This window comes from Corvus moneduloides, chromosome 2, assembly GCF_009650955.1.
Source record: "Corvus moneduloides isolate bCorMon1 chromosome 2, bCorMon1.pri, whole genome shotgun sequence".
Taxonomy (NCBI): domain Eukaryota; kingdom Metazoa; phylum Chordata; class Aves; order Passeriformes; family Corvidae; genus Corvus; species Corvus moneduloides.
In genome coordinates this window covers 103,421,854-103,439,264 of record NC_045477.1, presented here as the reverse complement: position 1 = coordinate 103,439,264, position 17,411 = coordinate 103,421,854, and the positions used below count along the sequence as shown (strand labels likewise).

Genomic DNA, 17,411 nt, shown 5'->3' with positions numbered 1-17,411 from the left:
CCTTCTGGGTGGAATCCAGCTACTTCTGTTTTAGTGAGCAGATGCCAAGTACAGGCCATTTGTCCAGACCAGTCACCTGGGAATGAAGCAGGGCCTTCTTTGAAGGTAATTCATCCTGCCCTTGGACAACCACTGCATTTAGAGACCAAAACTAAAGCCAGTATCTTCAAAACAGGTCGACTCTCAGTACATAGCTTTTCACAGTACATTCAGGAAGATGTGAAGAAATCAGTGATGAATTGCTTTTCCAAACTCTGCATGCAAGATTACAAAAGGAGAATAACAATTCTAAAGGGAAACTGTAATTCCACTACAGCATCATTACTGCCACTAAAAAAAGAAGTAATTGTTTCCATAAACAAAAGCCTACTCTTCTCAGCATGACCAAAGAGAAAACGGTTAAGCAGAGCATCTCTAGTTGTTCCTTCTTGGTAGGACATGACATTCTGAGAATGGAGGAGCCCCAGTACTCAAACACAAACAAGTGCAAAAGATTCTGCTCAGCCATTCAATGACAGGCTCCAGAGAGTCCTTGCTAGCTCCAAGTCTGTGTGCAGGTATGGAAAAAATTATCATTCCACTGTTCAGCTGCACAGAATATCAGATGTCTTTTTCCCCCCACTGCTCACCTTTAAACAGTACTGACACCAACTCAGCAAACCACAAATACCTGTTAGGGCAAATTCAACAGACCTCCTAGGCATCAATTTGGCTAAAAAGGTTTATCTTTTATGAGACAATTACTCTTCTATGATGTACCACTAAGGAAACACAAGACTAGGAAATTAGCACAATACAAGCAGCATTTGGAGCATAAGGAAAAGAAGGTTGGGAAGAGGGCTTCTGGGACAGTTTGGGCTTCACAAATGGTAGGAGGAATCCAATCACTGGGAAGAAACAGAAGGGATGCACATGTAAAGTCAGTACTGTACCTCATAGAACTTCTCAAGATCTTCATAAGATAGCTCCTCGCTACATGAATATCATTTTCAGATGGCATTTTCTGTGCTACAATATCCACCACCACTTTCATCTTCCTGAGCAGCCAAGCAAGGGGAGGAACAGACTGAACTGAGTTGTGGCATAAGGCAAGTCAAGTGGACAAGAATTTACAAGTTCTGGTCAATTTTCTGTATTTGTGGACACACAGTATTTTTGAGAGGGTCTCTTTTTTTGACATAATAGTCTGAACAGCCTAAAAATACTGGTGGGATACCTAGAAGGTGGAATCACGGAGACACCTGCTTTTGTTGCAAAGTTCACAACATAACTAAAAATGAATTCACCATGCATAGTCAACAATACTTTCTGATAGTAATTACAATTACATGGGGAGAATCTGTCCTGCACTTCAAGAAACAATTTTTTCTAAAAAGTGGACTGCAACATAAATATTGATTCCAAAACTTCAGCAAATGGATAGAAGGACTAGAAAGAAAAGATCAAAAGATTCAAAACGGGAATATTTTGCAGGCAACTAAAGAAGCTGGAAGCTGAGCATTTATATTCTAATGTAATACCTCTGTATTACTTCTGAGTGACAGAATGAGATCATCTGAACCTACAACCCAGAAAACCTCCAGCATTAATGGAAGCATTATTAAAAGCATTTCACTGAAAGTGTCTTTCTACCAGTGCTTTTACAGAAGCTGCTGGAAGGAAAATGTTGATAAGCATAGAAGATAGGTTACAAAGGAAAAAAGATAAAAGGCCAGCAGATACAACAACAGAAGCATGTATTTCCCCAGCACCACCTTCTCCAACAGAAATTGTCTCATTCTTATCTACCAAATAGCATCTCTTTTGTAACTCTGCCATACAGGCTTTTGCATTTGGAGTGACCAAGGCTAAAAGGTGACAGGCAGTTCCAGGGGCCTGCATCCAGGTGAAAAGCAATTGCTAGAATTTATTTCATAGAACCGTAAAATACTTAGGGTTGGAAGATCACTCAGTTAAGATCACTCAGTTGAAACGCCCCTGCCATGGGCAGGGGCACCTTCCACTAGATCAGGTTGCTCACAGCCTCATCCAGGCTGGCTTTGAACATTCCCAGGGCTGGGGTGTCCACAACTTCTCTGGGTAACCTGTTCCAGTGCCTCCCCACCCTCACGGTAAATAATTTCTTCCTAACATCTAATTTGCCTGTTAATGTTTCGTTCCAGCCCCCTGCTGAACGAGCGAAGGCCTGGCCGCTGGCTCACACCTCAAGCCGGAAGCTGCCCTCCTTTCCCTGCAAGCAGCGGCAGCCGCACGGGACAGAGGCTGGATGTGCCATTCCTCTGAAGCCAAACCGGCTGTTTATCCCTCTTCAAAGGCTCTCTTCCCTTCTTTCTTGTCCTTATTTTTCCCTGCCTCGCCCCCTGCCGGCTGCCGTGCGCTGTGCGCAGGGAGGCCGCGGCTCCGGCCGCCACGGTCACTGCCGGACTGCCAGCTCCTATTGCTGGGATCATTCCTCACCCTAACTGAGCCTTCCTCCGGCCGGCACAGCGGCACACTCTCCTATGACCACGGAACGTCACACGGTAGTGTTTTTTCTCCTGGAGGCTGTAGCCCTGGGACCGCAGGATTGCACTCCACATCAGCAGTAATTACTGACAGCCAGGGCTCCCCATCTAACCAGAAGTGGGCATTAGAGGTCAGTCCTTACAAATGCAGTGTCTCCCACTGTTCATCTGTATCCGCTGACAGGAAATAAATCATGGAATCAATCACAGAATGGTTTGCATTGGAAGAGACCTTAAAGAGACCTTAAAGATCATCTTGTTCCAACCCTTCTGACAAAGGCAGAGAGGGACACCTTCCACTAGACCAGGTTGCTCGGAGTGCCATCCAACCTGGCTTGAATGCTTTCAGGGTATGGGCCGTTCACAACTTCTCTGGGCAATCTGTTCCAGTGCCTCACCACCTTCAGAGGAAAGAATTTTTTGCTATCTAATCTAGACCTACCCTCTTTCAATTTGAAGCCATTCCCCCTTGTCCTGTCACTACATGCCCTTGAAAATAGTCTCTCTCCAGCTTCTTGTAGGCTCCCTTCAGGTTCTGGAACACTGCAGTGAGGTCACCCCAAAGCTTTCTCTTCTCCAGGCTGAACATGCCTAATAATCTTAGCATTTTCACATAAGAGAGGTGCTCCATCCCTATGATCATCTTGGTGGCCTCTTTCGGACTCCAACAGGTTGATGTCCTTCCTGTGCTGGGGATGCCAGAGCTGGATGCAGTACCCAAAGTGGAGTCCCACCCTAAAGAAACTTGGGTTTAGACAAGAAATCCCAGTTTTTCAAAAGTAAAAGGATGGATAAGTTAGTGGCTCCAGTCAGAACTGAGCTGAATCTACAAAGACAGAAAAAAAAGTCAAAGCAGAAGCATCTGGTTTAACTTACTGTTGCACATTGTCAGCCCTAATTCTCTGAGTGAAAACTGCTGTAGTGATCATTTATATTAAAGATTCTTTTAAAAAATATATTCCCTTTTCAGTTACTTTAGTTTCTACAGAAAGCTGCAGACCACATTTCAAGGTACAAACATGAGAATTTGGGAACCAGTCAATGTAGTGACACTAAACAGCAGCTATCAAAATAAAACTCTTCTCCCTCCATTCACCACAATGCAACTTGAAAGCTCTTCAGCAGTCTGCAAACCCTTTGTATTGTTAAAAACTTTGTTTTTAAAATAGTTCAAGTTCACTTTTCCAAAGTTGTAGCAGGAGGTCCAAACTACTGGCAGTCATTTTAAACCTTGTCTATAACCAGAAATTTGGCCAAATCCCAGTGTAATTGGCTACAAGACATGCCAAGGATGCAAGGCTAAGGAAATGCAGAAAGGCTGCAGTCCTGAGATGAAATGGAAACCTGCACAAGCTTAAAGGTCAAATGCACAGTTCATTGGCATTCTGAAACAAGCAGCACTCTCGGGCACTGCACATACTGCAAGGTACGACTCACAAGGTGCCCTTAGACTGTTTCAAAGCCAAATAAACCAAACCATGCTCCACTTGTTTGTCCTACAGAAACAGACGACCAGTTACAAACACTGTTGCCCCATGCCAGCCATGCAAATCTGCTAGGAGGGGTTCCGTTCTTGGAATGTCCTCAGAAAACCACTCACACATTGTTTGGTTTACTCCATGTAGAGAAAATGTCAAGAATTTGTAGTGACAGCGCAGGTGCCCTTGTTTGTCTGCTTATAAAACCCAAACAGCTTCATAGTTCTCAGCTTTCTCACCTCCCCTCCTTTATAGTAACAGTAGGCTAGACATATCAATACTTCATTTACAAATTTTTTTAGTAAATCTGTATAGTCTGGGGGAACAAAAGTCTTCCCAATCCATGGGTTTTTTTGCAGTTCACCGACCTTGTGTTCAATAAATTAAAATACACTAGAAGAACAACATATAATGTAATTAACTGGGTGCACAAAAAGCTACTGTAAAGAAACTGCTAAATCATTTATTCAATGTATTAAAAACATTTTTTTGGATTTTGTTAGTCTTCTGAATCCTCGGCAGGAAAAAAAACCACCATGAGGCTGCAGTTACCCACAGCGGCCTCAAATAAAAAGGAATTGACAATGTAACTGTTTTTCATTCCAGAAGCTGTTATATGTACTTGTCACTGCAGATTTGAAGAACTCACCCAGCTGTGGGAGCTCATGATTAGAACTTGATGGGCCCACATAAAGGTTTCTTGCTCATCTATTTAAGAGCTTACACTTGTTAAGTACTCAAGTATTGCTTCTCACAACACTTGGAATTCTCAAGTAATCTTCCAAATAAATACTGGTCACATCACACAGCATCCAGGACTCATTTACTCCAGCTTAGACATAACTGAGACAAAAGATGAGTGTAATACTGTAAAAAATTACAGTACTTTCCACATTGATAAAGAACTGAATAAGCTTTTCATGTAGAAATTTTTCCTTGAGGCATCTTAGTCTCAGAAGGACTATAGAGATTTGAAAGAAAAAACTGCTCTGCAAAAAAAAAAAAAAAAAGAAAGGGAAAAAAAAGAAGGAAAAAAAAGAAGAAAAAAAAAAAGAAAAGAGATAAAAAGAAAACTGCCTGTTCTGAGGAGCCCCTTCTGGATTACACATACAAGTGCATGTAAAACTTTATACTTCTTCCACGGAATTGGAAGCCATGCAACTGTAAATCACTTTGTGATACATGGCATGGTTTGTAAAAAGCATTTTTACTGTCATAAAAACTATTTTCAGATTAAGACAGACATTAGAGTTTCGGCACATTACAGAGCTCCTAATTTGGCCAGGAAATATCAACTGCCTTAACGTGTTGGAAGCCCAAGGCATAAGGTGGTTACAGTTGCACAATCACCCAAGGTAACCTCTCCCTCCTTACCTCCCGGGGCAGCTCAAGTTTCAGGTGAAGTTAATTGTTAGTTCCCGTTCTTTATCTCCACCTGATGACTGCAGCCAAAACAGCATTATAACAAGCAGCAGGACAGTCTGAAACACACATCCATCTACCATTTCTCCATTGGCAAAGGACAGATATTTTCCTGCAACTTCTTGAAGCACGAGCTACTCTCCTCCTATGCCTGTACTAATTCAGGCCAAATATTTCCAACATATTTTGTAGAGACTCTTAATGGAAGCAGAAAGAATCTGCATGGGCAGGTATAATGCTGTCTCTGAGAGCTCCATCTCCCACCTGTGGGTGGGAGCCTGACCCTGAGAAATGCCAGCCGCCACCCTCCATCCCTAGGGGGAAGATGGGGGCTGTAGTGAGGCAAGTGCAAGAAGCTGGATCCTCTGCTGAGGCTGATTCTATGTCTTGCTTTATCTTCTGACATTTCATTCTGCAAGAAACAGAGCTGTTTCCCGTGATTTGGGCACACTGGGAAAAAGTACAAACCCTTATTCTGAGCAGATACATGGCAGCCCTAAAACACTTACAATCACTTAGAGCTAGAAGTTTAAAAATGACCAGAAAACCCTAACTTCTGGGATTCCTGGAGCAGCGCTGATTTTGCTTGGGGAATTAGGTTTTTAGGCTTATTTTACAGAAACTGAATGTGCCAAGATATGCATCCAATTTAACATCAGTAGACTTGAAAGCTGGGTTCAGTCACTTCACAGCAAAATAAAAGCTATTCTCCAAGCAAAATTGAAAACAGGGTAAAACTTCACAGCAGTAACAAAAATCTTCAATAGATCATTTTTCTTCCAGCCCAGCTCACACCACCCCTTCCATATCTCAATCTTTAGTCACCCTAATTATCAGCAAGAGCAAGTTTTACAAGAGAGTAAATCTGGCAAGAATAAAATAATAAATGCCCACAGGTTGAAAAATGTGCTTGAATATGTAGAAATCAAATCAGAAACTATCCAAATTTTTCAAGCCCAGATCAGTTACAATGAATGACAAAACATAGGAAAAAATGCTCTAGTTAACACTCATATATAGTTACTCCTGCTGCCAAAGTTTGTTTGTTAAAAAAGCTGCAGGATCTATCAGCATCCCTCTGAAATGATCAAGTAGTTTAATAACTGAATTCATCCATGCATTCTTCCTGCATAAACCAAGGTAGCTATCTACAGACAATCTCACAACAGATCACACAGATACTATGACTACATCACTATTATTAAACTTGGAGCAGTGAATACGGCTCTAACAGTGAGTACTCAGCTGTTTGCTTTTTATGTGCTACATTTAGTCTTCTTCAGTGGGAAACAAAATTGGGTTTCAACACTCCTTCTAGGGTGGTACAGAGCTCCACAGAGGGAAGTCTAAACAACCTCAAGGAATAAAAAAGGTACCTTCATATAGAAAAAAATCACTGAGACACACTGAATACCACATATGAGCTCCAAGTGACTAATTGAAGTTTAATATTTTATAGCTTTACTCAAAGTTCAGTGAAGTCAGCAGAAATGTGTGATGGGTTTTATGTGCCAGTGCTCTGTTATGTATTATTATGCATTATTATAAACCAACAGTAACCTGCAGATGTTGATCCTAACTCTTCTGGGATCCTTCCCACAAATACAGTGGGCAGATCCTACCTGAGAGCCCCGTAGTGTGAGAAGGTCCATTAGCCTCACTAGATTAAGGATTTCTCTAATGGAGCTGGCTGGCCTGTCTGGTCACCACTAAGACGACAGAGACAGAAACACATCCTGAGCCCACGCTGCTCCAGCACCCCACCTTCACAGCATATGTTCTTGAAAAGCAGGAAGCAGTAACTGCCTGGCAATGACAAAAAAAACCCCCCAAACCTAAATTAATCATTTAACACTCCCTCCCCCTTCCCCAAACTGTGTAAGACAAGTGTATTTAAAAGATTAGGGTTTTTTTTTCCCCCCTCACCTTTGCTCAGTACTTCATATTCCTCTCCTTCCCAAGGAGAAATCCTACAACCCTTTCTTTAGATTTATCGTGAAGAACAAACAATTTTGGTCTCACATTCATCAACATACTCATTTCCTCTTGCACTGTTCCATAGAAATCCCCTTCCACCCTTGTGTAAGCATGTTAACAAACAGCTCACAGCCTAGGAAACTTTTTCCACTGAATTTTCTTTTCACACCACTAAAAGCTCAAGACTTAAAAACTCTTAGGCCTTGACACTTTGAGTTTGACTCTGCCACTCCATTTGTCTCCATCCCATACTAGGATGAAGAGACCAGCCCAAGATAAATGGTTGCAGACCTCTTAGAAAGTAGCGACTGCAAACCACCCCAGTGCATGGCCCGGCTGGGAGATGAATGGTTTTGGCTCAGCAAGGCAAATTTCTCAGGTCTGCCTGAGAAATGGGAGGCAAATTTGAAAGCAAACAACGAAATACTCTTTTCAAAGTCACCTCCCCTCTTCCACGCCTGCTGACTCCACTTCAACAATCCTATAATGAAATTTTAATCAGATGCATTTGAGACAACAATGCATAGCTTTTTTATCCCCCTCATCCAACAAGTTACAAAACACACAAAAAAGCCAAGAGAAAGGCACCCTGAGCACTGGCTTATCCCAACAATGAAATGATGGGGTGAGGAGCTGCCAGAGCTCATGAGTGTCCTACCTCCTGGCCAGCCCAGCAGGAGCCTCCCCACCCTAGCACAGCCTTAGGTACCTACCTATGCTCCTCCCTCTGGGACCAGGCAGAGCTCCCAGCTGGGAGACCAGCCTCCTGTCATGGAGCGGGAGCGGTCCAAGGGCGAAGCGATGGGGCCGAGGTGGCACCGGGCGGTGTTGGTGGCATCCTCCTGGGTTCTGTCCCCGGCAGACGCGGGCAATGCTGGCGGAGCAGAGCATCGGACTCCTCAGCCCTCTGCCACCGGCTGTCCTGTGCTAATCTGAGGCCGCCAGCTTAGGGATATAATTAGACTCCGAAAGGAGCCTTGTTAGCGCTCCCCGCTAAGAGGCCGGAGCGCCTTAGATTAGTCAGACCTGCGACTCTGCCGCTGAATGCTGCTGCGGAGCTCGGCAGGGAAAAGCTGAGCAAAGCCCAAAAAATGAAACCAGAGGACTGTCCCTGACAGAGGAGGAAGGAAGGGGAGCTTTAATGTTTGTTTGAAGTGGTGCTTGACATGGCGCATGGAAAATGCACTGACGTTATGCTGCTGAAACTGTTTTTGTTTATTTGTTTTATCTGTTCTAGCCTTTTCCAGTCTTCTAAGCAAATACACGGCTGAGAGAATAGAGGGGTCTGGGGCACTGCACTGTAAAGAAGTTCATGTCACCTATGAGATGACAAAGCTAAAAGAAAATCTCTTAAGAGCTCTGATGGACCATCAATGGTAGTGGAGAGTTACAGATGTTTTTCCTACACATGAAAAACCACCAGACAGTCTTCTCAGGGAGCAGCACTTCCCCTGAAAGAGAGGGAGCCTGTTATATCCCAAGAAATAAACTACCTCAGTATGCAAGCATTGGAAATCATCACCTCCAGAAAAGAGTGGCAGGTACATCCTTCCATTCCCTAGGGAGACTGATGTTACACATTCTGGGGAGTTCTTCCAAAGGACAATTTAGTTTAAAAGTCTTCTGAAAAAATAAGCTTTATTCCATAGCCACAAAATTAATCCCCTTCTGCTAGTCAGATTTGCACATGTAAGCTTGCCATGGTTGCTGACCATCATCATACCTGAGGATATAAAGGATACAGTAACATGCTACGCAGAGTTTCTTTGGGGAAAATGAAGAAGATTAATTATGCTGTACCCTTAAGGATCAGCACAGCAGAACGAAGACAAACTTTCTTCTTACACACTGGCCTATGTGCCACGATCATGTTTGCCTTAGGTTCACTGACCCATCACACTAAACAACAACTATACATTTTTGTTGGTTCTGTTCTATAACAGAGCAGACTGCACCACAGCATCCTTACCAACCAAGTGACCACCATCCTGCATGTGTAAAATGAACAGCTTTTCACAGGTCAAAGCAGGATGCACTTATAGTTGTAAAGGAAAAGCTGGAAGTTCCATGGATTTACAGAAATCCTCAAACTTCAGGAAGGCAGTTGGCTAAAGAGTAAGAAGAGGTCTTATTTTATGCAAGTATACATATTTGGATTTTAATAAGAAATCCAGTTAAGACAGCATATGACAGAATTACAAATTACAAAGATGTCCAATAGCTCAACTGTGTGAACCTGCTGGAAAGTTAGATGGTGTCTGGCTAAAACTTTCTCAGCTAGACTGATATATTCTATTAAAAAACAACTGCACTTCATATAAAGGTGAGAGTATAGATTACTCACAGATGTTAAAGCTAATGTAATGAGGGTTTTTTCTAAGTAGCCTTCAATAAAGGTAAGCTAAACCTAGCATGATGCCTTGCTTATCAATATTAACACCCATGCACGTGTGTGCATGTGCATACGCAGTCCAGAGAAAGGCAGACTTTGATGTAATGGCTCGCTTTTCTAAAAATGTTTCAGCAAGAGTCTAAAAACCATGGAGTTATTGCTGTGTGAATGAGGATGCAAAGTCAACCTGACAAATATTATTCTTGGTGACTTATCTGGCAAAACACAGAAGTGAAATTCAAGTGGGAAAAAAAGAACTTTTTTCCTGAATTTGCAGCAGCAAGTCCATCCTCACTCTAACAGAAAATAAATTGCATCAAGTAGATACTATAGAATCTGCTGTCTAAAAAACGAGGAGAATTACACTGATACAGTGGTAAGAGACAAGGAAAACTAAGTATTTCCTTAATTTTAAAGAAAAGGAAAACCTGAGCCTAAAAAAAAAATCAGTTGACTAATACGATTTTTAATTTGCTTTAAAAAGCCTCTTTTCAGTCTTAATCTGCAATCAGATACTGCTGATGTCCTGCTAGACTGCAGCCAAAACAGCAAACAAGCTCATCTTACCTTCACTACAAAGACTTCTGGGCATGGCAGTACATTTGCTGGAAAACAGCTATAAACAGTCAAATAATTGCTATGAAAGCCTTCCCAGAAGACTAGTGGAAATTTAAAAAATATTCCTGAAAGAATTAGCATTACTAAAGTGCTTATGTGACATGTAGAATCCAAAGATGAATGAAGGTGGGTGACCAGACAAATGCCATGCACAAGAGTTCAGCCTACAGAAGAACAGAGACTTTTCAGTCAAGGGCCAAGACCCTTCTCATTCAAGGCCTTATCTCAAGTGTAAACCTGCCGCTCTAAGAGAGTCCAACTAAGTAAACAACCTGGAATCATTACTCCAGTTGCTGTTGGGTTACAGTAGAGAAGGAAAAGGAGCCTACATCCAACATCACACACTTGGTATTAATGCAGACATGCTTATAAAGCTATGACACTGGATGCAATCCCAATAGTATCGGGTCTATGTAGTACCAAACAACTGTTCATTAGTAACTGCTCTTGAAAGAGGAAACCGTATGACCCTAGCTCAAAGGAAACCCCTGCACATCACAATCTGAGCTTCCAGAGAGCTTTACCTCCTTAATGAAAATTAAAACATCGGCTAAAAACTTTGTATTAAAAACCAGAATAGGTGAAGAGTTACCCCCTCACCTTCTCCTTTCCCATCCCCAGAATGAGAAAATACAGATTCAGGGTGAAAAGCTTTCAAGCTTTCACCAGGAACACACATCAGTTTCACTTGACAAGTTTCCCAAATATTTTTTTTCATTTATTTTAATAGCCAAAGTTATGGGAAGTAACTTGCTCATCACCAAGAGCAGTGCCACAGGAAAAGCAGCATCTGCAATCAAGTTCGTTAATAAAGGTGCCCATCCCTGTCTCTCCACCTGACTCTGGCTGCCAAGGCAGACTTCATTCCCCTCCAAGCCTCCCCCTCCATCTCTCCACAGGCATAGGGCTTTTCACCAAAAATACACCAAAAAAAGTGGTTGAAAACCTGAATGCTCAATACACCTGTCCCTTTGAAATCTTCTGGGAAGCACACTTGGGATGCTTTTGCCTAGACTGACCTTCCTGCATTATTAAAATATATATTACCACATTTAATTTAGGAACGCATATCCAACACAGACTGTTGTGTCCTAAGGCAGAAATTTCTAAATAATATACATATTTTTGAAATCCTTTACGTTGTTTAAATGAAAGTAACAGCCACAAGAGAGCGCTACCAGCAAAGGATTCAGACACAGAGTAATAAAAAATAAAGGTTGTGGTTAGGCAGTCTTATTTGCACATCTAAATGGAGTCCTCAGACATTTAATTGCTATAGCTGTGATCTTCAGAAGCCAGGAGATATTCTGGTTGTCTCCATTTCTGAAGGTGAAATTCCAGATAGAGCACTGAATAATCTCCCTTTGAAACAAAGAGAAACAATCAGCAGGTTTTGGATTTTACGTACCTTTAAAATGACCCACTCCAACTGAGACACTTGAAATTAACAGCTTTTCTGATATCACCTTTTTTTTCCTGAATGCCTGTAGCTGACTGAAACTCAATGCAATGAGTTAAAACAACAAAACTGTGGCTTTGCTGTTGTTTATGATCTCTGTGCACTGAGTATCTGAATACCTTGTACTCCCCTCTTACTTATCTTTTCAAGGAAAGTGCCAACAAATCTTAACAACAAAGTCAGCCTATTTTTCTGGAAGCAGCAAATGGAACTGCAGCACATTTTTCCATGCAAAACAGGAGTTCCTGTTTTTGTAATTTCAGTTTCTGGTATCTTATCATAAAAGGAAACGACTTCCAAAAAGTACCCCTAAAAAAGAAGTGACCTAGAACTTAAAAACAATAAAATAAAAACATAAACACATGCTTAACTTACAGACCTCTAGGGGAGAGAAAGGCTCTAAAAGAGAAAAGTAATAAAAGCAATCTATTAATATTCTTAGAATATTAATATTCTTAGAATAGCAAATTGAACCAGTATTTTGACAGACAAGTTATTGACAGAATTCTATTATATGGGTATCTGTACAAATACCTAAAATTTCAGCAAAGCAGCATATTCTACCTTAAATGCCCATTTTCACATGCCAAAATTCACACAAAGGACTACACAGTCACCTTTTGCCTTGCTGTCAACCATGGCAAGACCTATAAGGCCTGTAGCACTGCTCTTTGTTTTCTCCTCCCATGTATCATGTAACCAGTCAGTCTGACCTCCCGTTTTCCAGTCATCCTGCACCTGAAAAATGGAGCAAACAGCACCACCACACTACAGCCAACAGTGCCTTTTTTTAAAGAAGCCATGCTGGAAGGAGTACTGTCTTGTCACAGCACAGCAGCTCCTTTCCTACCCCATGCTCTAATACATTGCATTTTACATAAAAAGAAATTAAAGAGACCTGCAAAATACTCTGCTTCTGTCTGTGAAAATAAATAAATACAAATAAATTACCAACCCTAGCACCCTTAAAGACTTCAGTCATTGAAGAAATCAGGATTTCACCATCCAGTTCGCTCTGGTTTTCCTTGTTCCTCAGCCCAACTGTACAGGCTTGAGCAGGATGGAACAGCAATTTCATTTATAAGTAAGATATGCACTGTCAACAAAGAGGTATTAATTTGTATGAGGTATAACATCATAAATCTTCCTGCCTTCTGAATTCACAATAGACTACCATGATAAAGCTCTCATATTCTGGAACTGTTTTTTCTTGGTCTGCCTTGGGGAACTAGACAGACACATCTGGATGTCTGAGATAAAAGTGTTGCTCTTGGGATTTATGGTATATTATATAAGCTACGTAAATACTTTTCCCCCATCCTTATTTTTCGCACATTCCGCTACCTTTTTGATGGCTAGATAGCATTAAACTCCTGATGTCATCCTCTTACCTCAGTTTTTACCATAATTTATCAGAATTCCTCAGAAGGATAATAAAACATTTTTTAATGAGTATTTATCATTATGAAATATCTAAAATGCTTCACACATTGAATAAATTGGTTCTGGCAGAGTTTATTTTCAAATATCTTGGAGACTATCATGCCATGTAAAGTGCTAAAGAAATTAACCTTTAAGGTAAATACAAAAGAAGTGTTATTCACCAGTAACACTGAAGAAAAACACAGCCTCTGACAGAGCTAATGCTAACAGCAGCAGCAGACAAAATACAGGGGGGATTTTAGGCCATCTTACCATGGCTAAAGTGAAGGAGCAGGAAGCAGAGCAGCCTTCAGACACATTCCCCCCTGCCATCTTTGCCCAGGATGGGCACAGTGAACGCCAGAGCAGCACACGGCTGCCTGCGCCAGCCCAACACGCTGCCTTCAGCAAGAAGGAACTTGCCACATCCTTGGGGCACACAGCCACAGAAACCCTGGTGCTGCTTATGGCCAGAAAGAATGGGTGTGTTTTGCCTCCCAGCCACTCACAATAAGCTTACCCTTCAACAGCCATCCCAAATGAGTTGAGCTTCCTCAGAAACCACAGTCCAAATACTAGTCTTTCTGCACAGGTGTGGTGTTTTCCCACACCGATTTCAGCTGTAATTTACCTAACCACATTCAAAGTGACCCAAAAACAGGAGTGGGGAAAGGGAATTCCTCTTGTCCCAGGGCATTTCAGGAGAGATCCCAGCCCTACTTCATCTTGTTCTTGGTTAAAACACTATAGCCACATGATGCAAATTACTGAGCGTCCATGAAGAACTGTGCCACAAGCTGGTATGGTTCAGGTTTTATCTGAGAAAGCTATTTTGCTCTAACACGACCCATGCCAGGCTAGTTACCATGCCCCACTGTGCTCTCTTCCCCATCAGATGCCACTCTCAGTTCAGCAGCCCACCTGCTGGCAAAGGCTGCTCCCTGAGCCAGATCAAAGAACTGACTCTGATTTTGATTGCAATCCAGCAGATATTTCCCCAAACTTCGGCTTTTGTCATTCTGTCCTTCCTCTGCACTCAGCATGAAGCTGGACTAAAAGCACAAGGGCTGTATAACTCAGCAGTGTGGTAGCTGTGACTCTATGTCCGACTTTGTTTTGCCAGGTGATCCAGTATTATGCAGATTCAGTAGCAATGACCATAAAATACCCTGGGTTTTTTGTGCAAGAGATAAGATGCAAATTTCTTCAGTTATTCAGTAACTAAATCTGCAACACACTTGCATTCCTGCCCTTCCTTGAAGTCGTCACACTTCTGGAGTTAAGGGTTGGATTCAGAAATTATTTTAAAACTTCTTTATAATCTTTTCAAATTGGAAGGTGTTACATGTAGTTACTTGAGCAAGTAGAGCATAAAATCTCTACACTCAATATGGTAGTTACTTGATCCTGAAATGTTTAAGAAGTGCCAAGTTCTCAAACCTGTCAATCATTTAATTTTCAGGATGCGAAATATGTAACCTTCAATAAAATTTCCACAAGGAGAAAATTGCAACACACTGAAACAGGGGTATTAGTCCTTCTCTCCTAAAATTGGACATGGGCATTTCAGTGTTCTTGACTAGTGTTTAAAAACCCAACACTCTTAAGTGCTTAAAAGCAATCCCAAACAATTATGTCAAAACACATACAACATACACAGAACCATGACTTCAATATGCAAAGATCATCTCTGATATAAAAAGATTATTTATTTTGTCTTTAATGGATGGGTTTATAATTCTGTTTCAGTCAGGAGTCTGCAGGTATCTACGGTATTATCAAACACACAAAAAATGGTCTGTGTGTGCATACAAAACTATTATGTGAAATGAGTAAGTCTTCAGCCCCCCAAATTTTAGAAGGCTCACTTGTTTTCCTCTCTCACCCAAGGGGCTACATATTAGTTTCCAACACCTACACTGAAATTCATAAGTGGAAAGCAGTTTTCAGGATAACTCCAGAATGACCTCGTAAAAAGCTATGGTTAGATCCTGTAAGCACTTGTATACTTTTTTATTTTCAGTCATGTGAGTGCTCTTACTAAATTGGACGAGACTACTCACGCTCAAAATTAACCATTTGGACAAGTGCATGCATGATTGCAGGAAAAAAACCACAACTAAAAGCCAGTCATGATTCACAGGTTGTTACTGTTTCATGGATATCCCATTCCACAGAAAAAGCTATGTTGCCCAATTTTGGTAATTACTTAAAAAACTGAATAGCACTGCCACAAGTAACCTTTTGAATAAGCATATTCAAATTATAGAATATTCCTTTTCCCTACACAGAAATGTCTATGGCCTTCCTAGTAGCCCAAATATTGCCCTAACAGAGTTGACTTGGTAAAATATTGTGACATCTGTTGCAATTTTGGCTTTCTGTTATTTAAGCTTTACAGGGCAGATTTTTTAGATTTGCAAAGAAATAAATTATGAAAGTTGTCACAAAATGAAAACATATCATTCATGACATCTGTATTTGAGAGAAGCCTGACAGCTGTATAAGACGAACATCCAAAATCACAAGACAACAATTTGCTCTTTGAAACCAGGGACAATACACCGCCAACTGGAGGAACTAAAGCTTATGATCACCTCAAGCACCCATCAGTGTGTCACTAACAGCATGTTACATACAGATCATGTTAATGCAACCAAGAAACGGGTGAGGTGGGCAGAAAATTAAGACATGAAAGTGCTTTTTAGATGTACACCCCACTGAAAAAGCAGTTGGCATGGGAAACATCCAAACACCTGGGGGGTATTGCTAGGGTTACAGCAAAGGGAATGTGGATTCACACCATTAATGTGTTGGGTTAAGTGACTGTGATGCAACCAGGGAAAATGGTCCTCATCAGGGCTCTTCTAAGGTATAATTTGCTGAAAAGATGGAAGTGTGTGCTTGATAGGGACTGAGGCTGGAGAGCTGGCCAGAGTAACGACACGTACACCGATACGATCTGAGCATCATTCTCCCTTTACTGTTCAACTATGCAAGCTTATATCTACTTTTGCAAAGATTCACGCCCAGTCCCTCTAGACGGCCTCTAATCAGCAGGGGAGCCGACCAGTGTAAAACTTTGCCAAGGACTTTCAGGGCTGCCTGCAGCCAGGTGCTTTCCAGGCCTGCCTGCAGACAGGGGCCTGTTCAGGGGCTTTTCCTCAGCAACCCTGGGTTGTCCAATCTTTCCAGGAGTATCATATGCCCCTGTTCCATAAGGAATCCCTCTACATGTGCTCCTCCTTTTGTCATGTCCATTCCCCTTCCATCAGTAGTGCAGGATCACACAGCTGAAGGATGAGGAGCACAGTGGAGGCCCAGCCAGCCTTGGGTTTGCCCATGGAGAAGGTGGACAGGAAACTGGAACAGGAGGTGACCTCCACATGGGCTGGCCTACTTTTTGTGTCCCCACTGAGCATGTGTGTACAGAGTGGTTTATCTGGCAGATGCTCCATTAAACATTCTTCATAGAAAGATCCTGCTAGGCATTCCTTAAAGCACAGGATATCCAACCCAACATTCTCCTGAGCTGGGCCTGTAGGTGCTGTGCAGTTCACATGATGTGCCATATTTGTGCTTATTTGGTTCCTGCCACCCCACTGTGAGCCATAGTAGCTCACTGGCAGCAGCAAAGGAGAAAAAGAGGCGCCCTAGCCTGGTCATGCCCTGTCGCATATCCTGAAACATGTGACTTGTTCCCCTCTCCATCACCAGACCTGGCTGGGAGCAATGTATGTGTGCATCCCTGGCACACATTTACACCTGGCCATCCTGCTTAGAGCAAGAAAGGGGACCCACAGCAATATATTAACCTACTTCTCAAATGAATTTGCAAAGTGGGAGTTGAAAAGAGCCCAGCCTTTCCACCAACTGCAGTCACACAGAAATTTTCATGCCTTGAACCTGAAAGCTGTGTGCATCTGTTAGAAATACCCACTCCCAAAGATCTGCACCAGCATATCCTGTTCCATAGCTGTCAGTTCCAAGAAACACAGGTAGCAAGGGGCTATCACACCTGCCTACTTCTTACAGCAATGGTACATGTATGCAGATACAGCCACAGAAAACCCTACTACAGTTTCCTACATATTTCCAAATTCTGGTTGAAAATACAGGAATTTTTTTAAAAAAATTGA

The 17,411-nt window shown here is 41.9% G+C and overlaps 1 protein-coding gene across 5 annotated transcripts in view; it reads right to left on the bottom strand.

The window, feature by feature from the left end:
* Positions 1-17,411, bottom strand: part of SHROOM2 (shroom family member 2) — a 118,320-nt gene that overhangs the window by 47,179 nt on the left and 53,730 nt on the right. For 2 of the 5 annotated variants that reach the window (XM_032100612.1, XM_032100613.1), the window contains exon 3: positions 933-1,037. The exons of 2 other annotated variants lie outside the window; for them this stretch is intronic. In XM_032100612.1, coding sequence (XP_031956503.1) covers positions 933-1,037 — 105 coding nt within the window. Of the gene's footprint in view, positions 1-932; positions 1,038-8,094; positions 8,260-17,411 lie in introns of those variants that run through there. One more of the 5 variants, XM_032100617.1, reaches the window with a different exon arrangement.